The sequence below is a fragment of the Carettochelys insculpta genome, chromosome 2 (genome assembly GCF_033958435.1).
Source record: "Carettochelys insculpta isolate YL-2023 chromosome 2, ASM3395843v1, whole genome shotgun sequence".
Lineage (NCBI taxonomy): Eukaryota > Metazoa > Chordata > Testudines > Carettochelyidae > Carettochelys > Carettochelys insculpta.
The window spans coordinates 104,557,673-104,574,646 of NC_134138.1; the positions used below are offsets into that span (position 1 = coordinate 104,557,673).

General features: G+C 44.1%; 1 protein-coding gene across 2 annotated transcripts in view; it reads left to right on the plus strand.

Moving 5' to 3' along the window:
• Nucleotides 1-16,974, plus strand: part of CCDC102B (coiled-coil domain containing 102B) — a 306,869-nt gene that overhangs the window by 44,677 nt on the left and 245,218 nt on the right. For both annotated transcript variants that reach the window (XM_074985854.1, XM_074985855.1), the window contains exon 4: nt 7,760-7,868. In XM_074985854.1, coding sequence (XP_074841955.1) covers nt 7,760-7,868 — 109 coding nt within the window. The remainder of the gene's footprint in view (nt 1-7,759; nt 7,869-16,974) is intronic.

Below are 16,974 nucleotides of genomic sequence, written 5' to 3' on the forward strand. Positions count from 1 at the left end.
AATAGGCTGCTTGTAGATGCTCCGTGTTCCGGTCTTTGGAAACAGCAGGTCCACCATGGTGGTGGCAGCCTGCAGGAGTGCAGAGAAGCTCTAGCCACCCCAGGTGGACCTCTATGGTCACTGCTGGCCATGTTTAAAGAAATACGCACCCAGCAACCCATGGCAGGAAGCTGAGAGAGTGCTAGCACCAGGAAGAGCATGAGCTCTCTGCTGCATGCCCTCCCACTGATGACAGGACAGAGACTGCAACCCTCCGCATGACAATGGCAATCAGGCAGGAGCCCCATGCCCTCCAGGGGTCCCCTGGTGAGTCGTCCCAGGAGCCAAGCCAGCAAAGAGCCAGAACCCTCCTGGTCTGAGGAGGAGCTCAAGGACCTCCTCAGCCTCTGGGGGCAAGAACAGGTCCTCCTTCAGACCAGGGTGCATCACTGTAATGCAAATGCCTTCAGCCACCTCTCCAGGGGCCTGAGTGCCAGAGAGCACCCCTGTTGCACTAGTGACCAGGTGCAGTCAAAAGTCAAAGAGCTGAGGCAGACATACTGCCACATCCGAGATGCTGCCAGCCACTTGTGGGCATCTCCCACCCAGTGCCCACACTATGAAGAGCTAGACTGCCTCCTGGGGCCCAAGCAAGTGACACCCTCTGAGCACATCCTGCACATGGTCACCCTGCCGCCACCAATACTGAGGCAGCTAAGGAGGAGGAGGAGCCAGGACCCTCAGGTGCCACCACCCCCCCCCCCCGCCTGACGGACCAGGACCAAGAGGCAATGGGATCCTCATTATCTCTATCCCCACTGGATCATCCAGACAGGACCCCTCCAGAAAGGCATTTCCAGCCTTCATGGAGGGAGCAGCAGGGAGGCACCAGGTGTTCAGGATGCCTCATGGGCTGGAGAGGGAGGCCCCATTCTTGCCACAGCTGGCGGGTGGCCATTCACCCACATGACACTGAGCACCCACTGCTTACACAGCCCCACGTTCCGCATGGCCAGGGAGGGAAATGTGGGCAGCTGACCCCAGGGTGAGCCCCACCATGCAGGGCACCATCTGCATCCAGTATCCCATGGGCCCCCCCAGGCCACCAGGGAGTGGGGCGGCAGGGTGTGGACCATTGGAGCGGGGGTTCTGGCCCCCAGGGTCAGGATGGATGACTTATGGGCTGTTCCTCTGTCCCATGCTGTCTCCATGCATCTGCCACTCCCAGAAGCTGAGGAACAGGAGGCTGGCACACCACCCCATCCCAAGGCAGTGTGGAGTCACTACCAGGCCAGACACCATCACCAACAGGGAGATGAGGAGGTGGCAGCAAACTGGGCCATCAAGTGAAGCATGATGACCGTGGTCTGGGACTGGCTGGCAACAGAGTGAGAAGTGTGGGTGTGAGTGACAGATTGCCTGGAAACTCTCATGCAGGCTGTGGCCATCTGCCTCAGCGAACCTCTCCCTCCCTCCCCAGCCTGCCCCACAGCCCCCCGACACCACCCCTGCAGCTCCCACCACAGCCTTCCCTGGTGCTGCCCTGATCCTGCCAGACCTCTCCCCATCTGACATCCTGGAACTGGCGCAGTGGCTGATGGCCAGCGCAGGCCCTCCGGCACCAGCCCCTGTAGCCCCCTGGCTTCCCCTGCACATCTTGGTGAGGCTCAGGCTGAGGCCACAGCACTGGCCCCCCCATCCCACTGCCTCACCATCCCCATGGTCCCAGCCCTATCCCTTCCCCACAGGGGGCCCCAGATGTGGGGCGGTAGATACAACCATGACCACTGGCCCCCACCCTAGTGGGTGACTGATTCTGCCCCCCACCCCAGTGCCCTGCCTCAAGTTTGGACCTTCCCCCAGTGCCACCCCTGGATCCCTCTTGCATAAAGTTCCCCCCTCGTATATACTTGACAGCACGTTTTTAAATTTATAACCTAAAGTTTATTTTTGGTACATTTACATTTTACATAGTGAAAGTTCCACACCCTATTCCCATGTCCCTATCATGCATTGGGGGAGCAGTGAGGGCTGAGGGGTGCAGGAGGGTGTGTGTGAAGTTGTAGCCATGTGGGAGGGCGCAAGGGGGCGTGTTTTTTTGGCAGATGGTGGCTGGGGGAGAAAGTCATTGCAGGCCCCAGACAAAAGCCTCACATGGGGCCTCCCTGACCTGCACCCCTTCCCTTTGCCCCTGAAGGCACAGGGCAGCAAGCGGCTGCTTGCCCTAAATATTGTGCCTTAAATATTGAGTCTGTTCTGGTGTGGCTGTGGTCTGAAGAAGTGGGCCTGTCCCACGAAAGCTCATCATTTAATAAATTATTTTGTTAGTCTTTAAAGTGCTTCTGGACTGCTTTTTTGTTGAGATGGATCAGTTCATCCAGTGTAGGGCCTCATGAGCCATGGTTGTATGGGGTATGTGGTGTTGGCCAGATTGTAGAAGGGCATGGTGATGTCTCCCACCAGGAGCTCTGGCACAGGGAGGTAGGTGACCTCCTGTATCCAGCGCCCCAGCCGCGAGTTCCTAAACACCCGGACGTCATGGGCTCTCTCCAACCCCACATGCACACATCCATGAACTAGTCCCAGGCATTGACAAGGACTTGGAGGTCCATGGAGTTGAACCCCTTTCTGTTTACAAAAGCACCCGGCTTTAGTCCTGGGCACAGATGGCTATGTGCTTCCTGTCCAGCACACCAAAATGTTCAGGAAGCCCACCTTTGTGAAGCCAGTGAGGATGATGTCCAGGTCCCCAACGGCGATGACCCAGCACAGGAGGAGGGTGTTTATCGCCTGGATAACCGGCATGGGGTGCAAGACAGACACATCAGTGAGTGTGTGGCTGTGTGCTCCCAGGCCCCTTGCCCAGTGTTCCCCCTCCCAGCTCCTTGCAGGGCCCCACTCCCTGACCCCTTGCAGTGCCCCCACCCCTGGACTCTTGCCTGGTGGTCCCCTCCCTCAGGTGGTTGTGTGGCCCAAACCGGGATTACCTCAAACAGGACTGCCCCAGTGGTGGCCTTGCCTACCCCAGACTGATGGCCAACAGACTCATGGTTGTCTGGGATGGCCAGTGTCCATATTGTGATTGCTAACTTCTTCTGCAAAGGGCGCACAGGCCGCATCCAGGTGTCCTGGTGTGGAGGGCTGGGGCAAGCCAGTGGCACAGCTTCTCTAAGGTCTGCCTGGTCATTCTACAGTTTTGCAGCCACTAGTTCTTGCCCCATTCCCCCAGCATGAGGCAGTCCCACCACTTGGTGCTGGTGGGGTACAGCCAGCGCCGCTGAATTGGTGGGGTCAGAAGGCACTGAAGTAGCCCCTGGCAGATGGCCCACAGGGGGGTGCCTATGTGACTGGCCCTCCAGTGCTGTGGGAGGAGAGCCACAAGCAGCATGGCCAGCAGACTGCCATGGCCCGGATGAACTCCCCCTCGGGGAGCTGCTGGGGAGGCTCGGTGTCCCTGGTACAGCTCAGGTCCCAGCACAGGGTCTGCAGTACTGTAGCAAGCCTTGCAGCCTGGAGCACGTACAGGGTGTGAATGTTGGGAGGGCCCCTTTAAGGGAGTGGCTGTCTGCAGGCCTCGGAAGGACTTGGCAGCCACGCGACCCCATCCGTGGCGTTTCCTAGTCGGTTATTTCGAAATAGAGGCAGTGGCTGTGTAGACGCTCCCTTTCAAAATGCTGGGCTGCCCTTTTGAAATAGGGGATTGTGGCTTTGTGCATGTGGACGTGCCATTTTGAAGGCTGTTTTTTCAAAAAGTGCATTTTAAAAGAGGCCTGTTCGAAATTGCAGTGTAATAATGTAGACACAGCCAAACTGTTGTTCCTATAAGAACTTAATGGGAAAAGGAAGATAATTTCCTCCTTAACAGCAGCAGTAGATTAAACAATTTCAGTTCAAAGAATCTGCAACAATAGGCTACAACTGAGTAATTTTTTCCATTCTTCCTTTTTTTTTTGTGAGTATTAAGTGTGTGGGTGTGTTTGTTTATAGATCAGTTTTGGCATGTAATCTGAGCAAGACTATCACTCAGCTATTGTTTCATAATAACACTGTTTCCCAAGGATACAGTGACTGTGGTTTTGTGAAAATGTTTCTACTCTCTTAAACTCACCACAAAACTCTGCAAGTGGGTGGCTGATGTTAGCAGACAGAAGAAAATTGTTTGTCTTTCAAATGTCTTAATAAAAACAGCATGTAGTAATAACTGAATACTCTGATAGCTCTAAAGTAAGTGCAACCTGTGGAAAATAATACATTTTTGCATGTTTCACTATGTCCCCAGGTGGGCATGAAGTAAAGTCTTAATTGGGCAATATTCATGCACCTCCCGAAAATGGAGCCTGCCCTGTGAGCTATAGCAGTTTTTCAGACTCAACGCTGCAGTGTGCTGAATGCCTCTTATATGTGACAGACTCCTCAAAACCCTTTGATTCCAGGGCAAGCTGAAGGTATTCAGAACCTAGCAGGAGGCACTTAGTACTGATGTAGCAGAGAGAGAAAAAAAGATTGGGAATGAAGAGACCCAGGTTTTATTCTTGGTTCTGCCATTTGATCTGCAGTTAAATCTATAGTAAGTCACTTTACTTTCCTGTGCATGTACTTTCCCCTCTCACTCTTATCTGCATTCTTTATTTAGATTGCAAACTCTTCAGGGCAGGTGACTGCCTCTTAAGGATTTTTTTTTTTGTCCAATGGAACCACAGATGCAATGGAAGCCTCTGAGCACAGATAATAACTAGTATATCGTATCACCCTCATGGCCTTTGTGAGCACAGTGCACAGAAAAACGGCACTTTCCAATATTATCTACATAGACTTTCAAGATGTACATTTGATACACCTACCCAAACAGAACATTTAGACATCGTTAGAGGTTCCGCCTTTAATTTAGTTTCATCTTTTTGTGTCCAGTGTGTTAACTGATCTTTCTGTTTTGATAATTCTTTTTCACTTCTCTTGGAAGGTCAGGATCGCACTTCCCTTATACTTGGTAAAGGTGTGACTTCATCTTTTCAGCAGCTCTGTGCTTCACTGTCTGCTTTTCTCCATGGTTACTAATTAGCCTGGTATCATTATTTTAGGCTTGACTATGCTAGTGATGGCTTCAATTTTATCATCCTATTCAGCTGTAATTTCTTATTCTGGTGTTGGAGGCCTATAAGAGTAATATTTTTTTGTTGAGGCATCAACTATTCTCTGAATTTAAAAAAAAAGTTAAAAAACAAATTGTGTTTGCTAAATGATTGCTGAAGTACTGCTTCCTGGCCAAGAACTCAACCTGGTTCCACTTCATTCTGGAGAAAAAGGGTGACACAATGTTAGTTCTTAGTTGTATTACCTTGGAATTTTGGAGTCTTATTCATAGCTCAGGGCCCCATTGGGCTAAGCACAGACACACAATAAAAGGATGGTTTTTGCTCAAAGAGCTTAATATCTGAAGATAAGACAAGAGAAGAGATGGGTACAGAAAATACTGGTGAGCATGATAGGCAGTGATACTAGCCCAGTAGTACACAGTTGTCATGTTTTTGAAGGTATTGTTGCAAAAAGAGTTTTCTTATCCCCATTTTTAAACACCACAGTGAGTCTATAGTAATGGGTGTATGTGCCATCTGGCATGCAGATCACAATATAACAATAAGAAAAGCACTTAAAGTTTATAGGATCTGTTTAGCTTTAGTATTTTGGTCAAGTAAGCTCATTAAAAATCCATCTTTCAGAATGGAGTTATAACAAAATGTTCATAAAATGTGGCTCTAATTAACACAATCTTATCACATGAATGTTGCCATTTGTCATATGTTTGGTAGACTGTCAGTATTAAAATACAAAGGCATTCCTATGGCATAGAATTGTTATTCCTAGCAGATGTCTTTGAGGTTTCTTTTCTTTTCAGCTATTCCTCTTTTCTGCTCTTCTAGTCCTTGTTTGCTCCATGTGCTTTACAAAGCACCTCCAATTGTAACAGACATCTTGTAAAGCTAAGACGAAAATAATTTCAACACTTTGTCGTGGTTGGATGTCTTCAGCCCCTTCTTTTAAAAGTTTACTGCTACCAGATTAAGATGTAGTTTCTAATGCAATGGAATATATCTAAGCTTTACATAACTTGGATTATTAAGTTACAAAACTGTTTTCTAACTTTGAATGATGCTCCACCTTAAAGCATAGAGCTCAGGCTGCAGCCAGAGCCTGTATGTCTACACAGAAATTAAACACTCCTTGGCCTGAGTCCCATGAGCTCAAGACCAGTGACACATTGGTGTCCAACTACACTGTTGCCATATCTTATGTAGCCCTCTCTACTGTTGTAAATCATATTGCTTTAATAGGGTCTCTGGATAAAGGCAGAAAATAACATTTTAATTGTTTTGAATAGAGGATAAGAATAGAAATCAGTGCATTCTTTAAAAGCTACCTTTCTCTAAGGAATCAGATTACTCTTCATGCATTACATAGTTTTAATATGTTTGCAGACGCTATCTTGGTTATAAGACTAGGTAGAGCTTTGTACGCAACTATCTTGGAAGCAAATGAATGTTAAAAGATGTCATCTTAATGAAAATGTATTAGTAGTAGTTCTGAACATACACACCCCATTTCTAAAATATTCCTAGCAGCTTCCTTGAGGAAATACTGTTTGAAATGACTACAGAATACAAACAAATTTTAAATAATTTCACTTGGATTATTATTAAAATTAGAACAGTCATGGTTTCCGTTCAGTAGTCTGCATACGTATAATGTCTCCTTACAACAGTACTCTAACTTTACTTAGGCAAAGCGAATATAGTTTTCAACATGTCATCACAAACTGCTTATCATAAAATTCAGAGAGAAACAAATCTTTTAAAAAAAGCCAAGTATGCAAATTGCAATCTGGAGAGCCCTGTTCAAATATAATTATTTTATGGCTTCCAGAGACCACACAATAAGGGAAACAGAGGAAAAAGTGCTCTGCGCCAATCTGAGTAGAATACCACAAACCATCATGCTTCCTCCCCCTACCCGACTGGCAGGCTTGAGCTAGGAATATATTGATTCATACTTCCATTTAGAATTTTCCACTAGGAAGAGACAGTTACATTTTAATGCTGCTTGCCTACCAGCCATAGTGGAAAGAGGACATGTCCTTCCTGGAAGTAAAAGTTCAAGGGTTTTCAAGTGTTAAAAAACTGTGACTAAACAGGGAGCTGAGTTGAAACTTTTCCAAGAAAAAAATGCAACCAGCATGCAATGTACAATGAATGCCACAAAAGGTAAAATAAAGCTCCAATAAAGTGGAGACCTGTAAGAAGCAGTAAAGCAGACTGGAACAGGAAAGTGTGAAAAATTTGGGAATGTGTGATTAAGATAATCTAATGAAAGATAAAATTGTCCTTTTCCCTTTCTTCACACTCTATTCTATTTTCAATATTGCAATATTGCATTCAATATTTATTATCTTTTCTCCGGTGGTCTTTACCTTCACATAGTTATTGGGTCAATTGACTCATTGGTTGAAGTCAATTCCCATGTCTCAATTGGTTTAGCATAGCATTTCATATGTACTGTTATTTCACATTGTTTGTTTTAGCTTTTTCTCCTCTCTTTTGTAAATCTCCATCTAAATAAAAAGTGTAAAAATAATAGAAACATAAAATAATAATAATAATAATAATAATAATAATAAAAAGGTATGCTCAAAGCTAGCAAGCCAGACAGTTTAGAAACAACACAAAGTTATTAAGAATCAGCTTTATCTTAAAGATTTTTAATGATGATTGTTAAAACCTTCTTGTAGAGCACATTTGTTCTTGGAAAAAGAGGTAGAGAAGCTGGACTCTGCTCTCTCTCAGTGGAAATGGAAATATGAAGAAATGCAACAGTCCAAGTTGGAAAGCCTGAAACAGGTATGTTGGCAGAAAAAGCATAATAATAATAATAATAATAATAATAATAATAATAATAATAATAATAGAACTGAGGAACACAGGGGAAAAACAGGATTTGTTTTCCCCTTCTGACTAACTGAAAACAAAAGAGATGTGTCTGTGAAACTGATGAATAATTTTGGACTGTAGCAGATGCCTGCCCTAGAGGAAACATTTTCTGTAGCTGACAGAAAGTATCAGGCACCAAACTCAACCACATTCAGAGCCCATGACCAAACTACTGAGCCAAATTACATTATGCAAGACTATTACATAGTAACTTCATTCGGATAAAATGTTTCCAACTATCCATGTTTTATGACATAAATGGAAACTGCTTTTTAAAAAATAAAATAAAATAAAATAAAATAAAATAAAAATGCTGAGTCCTGGTAACTCCCATAAAATTCATTGACATTTGTGGATATCTGAAAATCAGGTCACTTCTATTTAGGGGGGAAAACATAGGTGTGGACTCTGCTGTAATTTTAGGTTCATACTGTTTGAGCATTTACATTTTATTTGCCTGTAGTGTGCACCAGACAGTAAAAATTTAGTTTTTTTTTATATTCAATTTCAGCACTTCTCAAACACTGAGATTAAGTCAATTCCTATTGCTTGGATTCCATGTTTCTAAAAAATAGCATACATATACAAGTTCAGCAGTGGATAAGCTGTAGCGATATTTAAAATTTAATCCTCTAAATTTTACACATTTTAACTTGTTGTCCTAGGTTTTGACTTTTTACTTTGCTTTATTTATTCTGTAGGAAAATCCCTTCTGATTAAGTGCAAATAATTCAACTAGTCTGTCATACCTCTGATTAAAATATGAAATGGGATGTTTTGGTAAATTGTTTCATTCCTGAGGTTTTGACTAAACATATTAGCCGTTTCTGAGGAAAAGGGAACAATAAACATTTATATTGATATATGGGTGGAAGACAACTATCATGCAATGTCCAACTGAAAATCTTTGAGTTCTTATTTGGGTATACATTGCAAATGAAAAAAAATGTTAAAAGATGTGTTATTTTGAAGCATGTCATTATATTAAATGAACCCATACACAGAAAATATGGTGCAGAGTTCAACATTTGGGATAAAATATATTCCCTTCAGCTAGCCTTAATAAATGTGAACCATTATATCCTATGGGTTTTGGAGCATTACTGAAACTATTTGACTCAAGCACAACCTTTTTCAAGGTTACTTAAAGATTAACAAACTAACCAGTGCTGTTGGATTCTTGCCAAATCTTTGGCTATAAGGCTGTGTCAGACTGCAAAAATAACTTTGAAGTTGCTTACTTCGAAGTACGACTTTGAAGTAAGCAACTGCGAAGCTGAGCATCTACACACACCTAACTGAGAAGATGAGCATCTACACGCACCCTACTCTGGTGCTATTTCCCTAGAGTCTTTCTACATGCCTTCTCTATGTCCTGGCATGCCTCTGAACTTACCATTGTAAACTCCCTCACCCTGGTGATAACTGTAGGCTACTTCATTCTTTGATTTCTTGACAGACTCTGTAGACCCAAATAAACTTCCCTCCTCCCAGGGAGTGACTGCAGACAACTTCCCCAAAACCCACCACTGCCACCTTCTTCTTCTCCTCCTTCTCTTCCTCCTCCATTTGTGGTGTAGTTTAACTTCGAAGTAGGGAACTACTTCATTCCTGGGAATGGAATAAGGCCTTCGAAGTTGGGCTAGCTACTTCAAAGTTAACTTGGAAGCCAGGGAAAATGTGTATAGACTTTCTGCTGGCTACTTTGATGTAGTGCCTAACTTCAAATTTAACCTCAAAGTTCGTTCCTAGTGCAGAGGCACATTGAGAGTATAGTGGTTCCGATCGATTTGGTCATGTGGAGATGATATTTCATATAAGTAAAAGTCTTATTTCTCATGTCAAACAGCTGGCCCATCTTCTTCAGAACAATGAAACATCCTATTTTTTCTATGTATCAATGCCTCTGAAAACAGTAATTAGTAACAAAGTGACTGGTTCTGCTACTTGCTTGATGGCACAAGACTTTGAGCAGGTCTGATGAACTAAGAAGTATTAATTAAAGAAGCAAAGAAACTTCAGAATTACCATAGTAGAATATATCAGTGCTGCTGCCAATGGAGTACTCAGTTTTAGAATGTGCATATTCCCACATTTTAAAAACCAAGAGGAAAAACTTGTTTGTTTTATGAAGACTTCACTCACCCTAAAAGTGTTTCAATATTATGAACCTTGGGCAGAGTCATAGAAAAACTGCTACATGTACAACATTTGTTTTATAACCTCTCAAAATTTCCAATATTATGTGTGGACAAAGCACGGAATGTGTCCTGTTCAGTCATAAGCAAGAGAAAGCAAACTTAGTTCTTAAGAGTAGGAGAATGACAGTTAAAAGGCCTGAGTCTGACTCCTAAATCTACCTCCAACTCACTATGGCTACGTCTACACGTGCACGCTACATCGAAATAGCTAATTTCGATGTAGCGACATCGAAATAGGCTATTTCGATGAATAGCGTCTACACGTCCTCCAGGGCTGGCAACGTCGATGTTCAACTTCGACGTTGCGCAGCCCAACATCGAAATAGGCGCAGCGAGGGAACGTCTACACGCCAAAGTAGCACACATCGAAATAGGGATGCCAGGCACAGCTGCAGACAGGGTCAACGGGCGGACTAGCGCTTACGGGGCAACAGCTAGCCGCTCCCTTAAAGGGCCCCTCCCAGACACACTCAGCCTGCACAGCACGCGGTCTGAGGAGCCATAGGCACACAGACCCTGGGCGCCGCAGTCATGGACCCCCAGCAGCAGCAGCAGCAGCAGCAGCAGCAGCAGCAGCAGCCAGAGGCCCACCCAGCCCTCCCGGCAGGAGCAGGGCTTGCCCTGAGCTCCCTGTAAAAGGGGCAAGTGACGGGGGCGGCCCCAGATCGGCTGGCCGCATCCCGGGCCCGGGAGTAACCCTGCCACAGCTCCTTCACCTTACTCCTGACATGATCAGGAGTGTGGGCAGGGTGACCCCGGGCAGCCAGGACGTCGGCCAGCCGAGCGAACGCATCCGCGTTCCGCCTCTTGCTCCCCATTACCTGGAGCACCTCCTCCTCGCTCCAGAGCCCCAGCAGGTCCTGCAGCTCGGCCTCCATCCAGGAGGGGCCCCGCTGCCGTTTGCCAGCCTGGCTGCCCGCCTGGCTGGGCTGGCTGCCCTGGCTCCCCTTGGGGGGGGTCCCTTGGGGGCGCTGGGAGCTGCCGGGCAGCCATCGCAGCTGGGTGGGGGGCTGAGGGAGGTGCAGGCTGGCCGCGTGTGTGGGCTGCCGCCTGCACGATCCCTCAGCTTCCTGCACAGGAAGGGAGGGGGAGGGGACCTTTAAGGGGCCGCTCCATGAGGCCACCATTGATCTGAGGGGCTGGAGAGAGCGTCTCTCAACCCCTCAGCTGATGGCCGCCATGGAGGACCCAGCAATTTCGACGTTGCGGGACGCGCAATGACTACACGGTCCCTACTTCGACGTTGAACGTCGAAGTAGGGCGCTATTCCTATCCCCTCATGGGGTTAGCGACTTCGACGTCTTGCCGCCTAACGTCGAAGTTAACTTTGAAATAGCGCCCAACGCGTGTAGCCGTGACAGGCGCTATTTCGAAGTTAGTGCCGCTACTTTGAAGTAGCGTGCACGTGTAGACATGGCTTATATGTGATTTTGACAATTCATTTTATATTGTTCTGACTTATGTCACAGGATTCACTTCTCTTTGAGTAGCTCCTTATATCTGGGTCGGGGCCTGATTCCACTCAGGTCTGATGCCTCCTCTCCAGGGGTTTCAAATTCCCACTGGGTCAGCTTTCTGCATGCTGTTCCAGGAAGTCTTCTGCTCCAAGGCCAGGGCCTACATCACTTCCTAGGCATCTTGGATCCTGAGCCTGCCCACTACTGATTTTTTTTTTCACTTTGAGGCTGAGTTTTCCTATATACCTTCCTTTCATTCCATCCAGAAGAACATGATTTAATCTTTCATGGGGTTTGTGTATTAAACATAATCCATTTTTGTGCATGTTAATTAGAAATAAATGACTGTTTAATCCACAATCCCCTGTTATAATTCTAAATAGAATCAATTTGCTCCCCCTCTCAGGGCCTTGGATTATGTCAACATTGTCAACTGTAGGGCACACAGCTCAGAATTTTTTCCTATTTATTTCATTTGCCTACAGTTCTTGACGTTCCTTCTGTAGCTCATTTTTGGTTAGGTGTTTTAATTCCAGTTTGCTTCGGGGAATTTCTAGGTTTGTGATTAATTGCACTTTTTTGCCTGTTTTGTCAGCCAGTTGGTTGCCTTCTGTCCCTATATATGTCAGGATCCATGGAATTACTGTGATTATAATGGTGACAGATCAGTTATTAGCAGTAATGTTTCATGAAGGATATTGTTATTTCTGCTGTCAGACTATCACTGTAAAATTGTATACAGCCCTGACAAGCAGTCACACAGGATGGCTATGGCAGTTGGCCACACATATGAGGTCCAGTTTAGTTCCAGCATAATCCCTGTTAGCTCAGCTGTAAAGACTGTTTAAAAGTTAGTTAGTCTTAAATCAGTCATGAGTCTCAGAGAAGCTCACTGCGAGCTGTTCCTGCTGTTCCCGGTTCCTCCTTGTCATCTGTATCTCTCTGGCAATAGTTTCCCCACTTGTCACCAGCATATTGATTTGTTCTATCATTTTTATCTTGTCTTTTTTATGTATTTCATTATTGTATTCAATGTCCATCACAGGGGGACAATGTTTTCCAGAGTTAAAGTATTAGCACATCATGAAAGACTTAGGTGTCTTTCAAACCTGCCTTCACTAAGATCCTTTATCTACTTCTGAACTGCACTCACATGGGCAATTTTGATGAGTTATTTTGCCTCCTTAATTCCCAACCATAATTATATATTTATTTATTAGCTTTATGCTGTCATCTTTACTACTACTTAGTACTTTGACCCAACAGGTTACAAACAGGAGCTTCATCTAATAGCTAGAGGCATTTTACTGGCCATTATTTATAATATATGTGGAGGTGTAGTAATGAAGGCCCCACATGTGATGTGATTTGCAGTGCCTATACTTGGATATAATTTAGGTCTTTCATTGTTGAGCCAAAGCTCTGGCATCTGTACACAATAACACATCTAATTAACACATATAGCCTTGCTACCGCTTTCTTGTTTGCTCCTCAGGACGTCCTAGCAATACTTTTAAGGAAGTTAATTCTACATGTACATTTTTCTTTCATAAATATTAAAGGTATCAGCATGGTCCCTCCATGTGATCTTTTCAAATCGCACACCTAAGAACAAGTAATTTTTCCCTCTATGTCGCTGTTGGTCATATAAATATAAATTTGCAGCTTTTTGGGCTTCCTTTTTTGAGGATCACTCCCTAAATTTTGCTTGATGTGGTTTGGTAGCCCCACCTTTCCCCCGCTTATATGGGCAACTCATTTGCTATTCCTGTACTTAGCTCCTTCGAGATGTCAGTAATCATGAGGTTAGAGAGGCTAATGACATCCTCCTGTAGAGTTCCATTTGCAACTAAATATGCCCTCAAAAAAGCTTTTCCTACTCTCTTTTCTGTATGCCTGTCATTTAAGAAGCCCCTTATCTGTACAGTTGCCCCATTATGTACATGGAAGCCACTTTATGCATTCATCCGTCTCCCCATGACACAACATAGGCTTTCTCTATGTCCAGGAAAGCTGTCGCTGTGAATTCTTTGGTTCTCATGTTTGTTTGCAGTTCTGTCTCTAACCTTACAATGCGGTTAATCTTACTCCCACCTCTTCTGATCCCACATTGCATTCTATCCATGAACGTACTTCTCTGCGACTATGTCTGCATTAAGAGAAAACTTTGAAATGGTCATGCTAATGTCCAAATTGGAGAATACTAATGAGGAGCTCAAATGAATATTCAACACTTCATTAGCATGCTGCCAGCCATGGCACTTCAAAAGTGGCACGTTTTGCTCATGTGCAGCTTGTCTACATGGGGGTCCTTTTCGAAAGGACCCCACCAGCACTGAAATCCTCTTATTCCTAAAAGTTGACAGGAATAAGAGGATTTTGATGTTTTTGAAAAGCACCTCTGCGTAGACAAGCCGCATGAGCGAAACGCGGCACTTTCAAAGTGCCGCAGCCAGCAGCATGCAAATGAGGCACTGAATATTCATTTCAGCACCTGAGTAGTATTCTCCTGTTTGGCCATTAGCATGGCCATTTCGAAGTTTTCCCCTAGTGTAGACGTAGCCTGTGGGTGTGCCACTGATCTTCCCCTTCTTTTGTTTTACCTTAACATGCTGTGAGGTCTCATCTCATCAGCCTCTCACAACCATCCTTAAAGAATAATTGAATTCTTTTCCTCTCCCCAATTTATCCTCTGCTTCTTATCTTTAGCCTTTTTGAAACAAGTAACCAGAATTTATACTTTTTATTTCTTGGAGCTTATTACTTCATTCTCTGAAATTGTGGCTGTGACTCTTTATTGCACTAATTTTTCCCAATTTGTTTTGATGCTGCTTATGTAAAGATACCACTGCAGACTTTCCTGAATTTGCCAACTTTTCTCTCTATTTAGCCTTTTGTGCAACTGCCATACTTTTTTTACATTTAACTAAGTCCTCACTATTTAAGGAATTTTTTTGCTGTTCTGTATGCTGTATTCCTTTCCCTGATTACCATTTTGTATTCATTGTTCCAAAATGAAACAGTTTTCCTATCTTTTAGTAATGTTGGTACCCTAGAAATAACTAGGCAGGTTGTCTTCAGAACACTATTTGTAGCAACATTAGTAGAGGATTCCTTCATGTCTTTATTTACATAGTGCTCAATCAAATATTCCTCAGTTTGGAAACAAAAGAGTTTGCCATTTGTCTTTTAAAAAGATGCTGAGTGGGGATATTACCCTTATCTTCAGTACTTCCTTCTACTTAATTGTTAATTGACATTGGGAAGTGGTCCCTACCCAGTCCCTTTCCTCGGTTTAGTTTGTCAGCTACATTTATTTTCTATGGTGCTAGAAGCAATCCCCAGATCCAGACATAAAATGGTTCCAGCAGCTGCATTGACCCTGGTAGGAGTTCCATTTAATGTTACTAAATTCATCTTTTGGCTGTGAAAGTTTTCTATTTTTCATCCTTACAAATGGTTTCAACTATTCATAGATAACAAAATAGCATGTGACATGTGCAATTTATTCTTTCAGCTCCACAGCCCCCAGTTTCTTGCACGGGTGAGAGATGTTCAAGTCTTAGAAATACCAAATAGTTTTGTATAGGCACTTCAGAAGTATTATGCTCAACATATAGCTTTTTAACCTCTATTTCAAGGTAACACGTTTTCCGTAGTGAAGTTGCAGCACCTTCTCTACCGTTTTCCTATTTCTCTGTCATGTCTGTGCACCATCTCTAGAGAGTTCACAGCCTATTTTTTCTATTAGCAAGTCTCCTGTATGCATATTACATCAGGGTTTGTTTTCATATCAATAATTTTTAATTTCTGTCCAAGTGAAATGATATTCAGGGCATTCCAGATGAAAACAGGCATCACTATTCTTTTAACCTTCAATATTTCTTTCATTTTAGAAAGCATAACGCTGTTGCATCGGGAGATTGCTAACTACCTTTCAGCAGTTGTTACAATTCTTCTTTTCCCTGTTTTTTTTTTTCAGTTTGACATGTAGTATTTATTGTTTCAATCACAAACACAACAAATGTCTGTTTTCATACATATTGCGTCATCTCCTCTTTGCCCCAATATCACGCTACGTCCTTTCCAACATTTTGTTGCTGACTATCTTTTCCTATATCAGTCTTTTCCCCCTTTTAGCTGATGCCTATCAGTGATTGCATAAGAGGTATTATGAGTCATTTTGTTTTATTTCTCCAGCTTGCTTAGCCATAATACATATTCTATATGCTGAGCAGTTTTCCTCCAAAACTGAAACATTTTTGTTTCATTTCTTCCTCACAATCATCATCTGAATGTTCACCTGCACACTTCCTGCATTATATTCTCTCTGCAATTATTTTTATGTGATTAAATCATTAACAACTGTAGCATTTCTTAGAAAGAAGAGTAAAGGACTTAGTCCAGAATATTTTCTACCCTAAAGTTACTGCTACATCTCCTTTTCTGCTAATTAGCTAGTTAGCCATTATCACCTTGTTCTTACCTTTATCTACTCAGTGGTTTTATTTCTTCTTCTGACATTTCAGCAGGCACACAATATACCATTTTTGTTTCTGTGATGAATTTAGGTAGCTGACAGCTTTCTTTTTTATTTTATTTTTTTAATTTTAGCTACCACATTGTCTTAAGGATGCCCTACCTTACCTTTATGCCCTTAACCAGTGCCTTTTATAAAGTGCTGATACTCAGTGGTCAGCTCCCCACCCTCCCCCGCACAGCCAATCCCATGTCTGGGGTTGCAGAGGTGCCAGGACACAGTACCAGCAAGTGCTGGCACACACACACACACACACACACACACACACACAAATCTGCCCATAACAAAGGATTCTACTATTTTACTCTTATGAATTTTGCCATGTTTCCCCTTCCTGTTTTCCTAAGGTGGGTCTACATATGCAAAAAACTTTGAAAAAAGAGGCCCTTTTTCGAAAGAGCGGGTGGAGCATCTACATGCATAAAGCTGTCTTTCGAAAGAAAATTGAAAGTATAGGGCTCAGAAATCGAAATCTGAACCCCGATCCTGTATCAGGAAGATCTCTCCCTTTTGAAATAGTAAATCGAAAGAGTACACGTGTAGGTGCTCCACAGCCCACTCTTTTGAAATACAGGTCCGCCATGGCACCGATCAGCTGGAGCACGGTGCCGCTCCAGCCAGCAGCAGCGGGGCTCTATGGTCCCTGCGTTCGGCTGCTTTAAAGCCGCACGCACACAGAAAACCCATGGCAGGAAGCTGACAGCGTGCTGGGAGCAGCGTGCGCACGAGCTCCAGCCGCACGCTCCAGCCATGGCCAGCAGCCAGCCCCTCCATGAGCCCCACGGCCCCCTCTCCGAGCCCTCTCCAGCCTCCCAGGT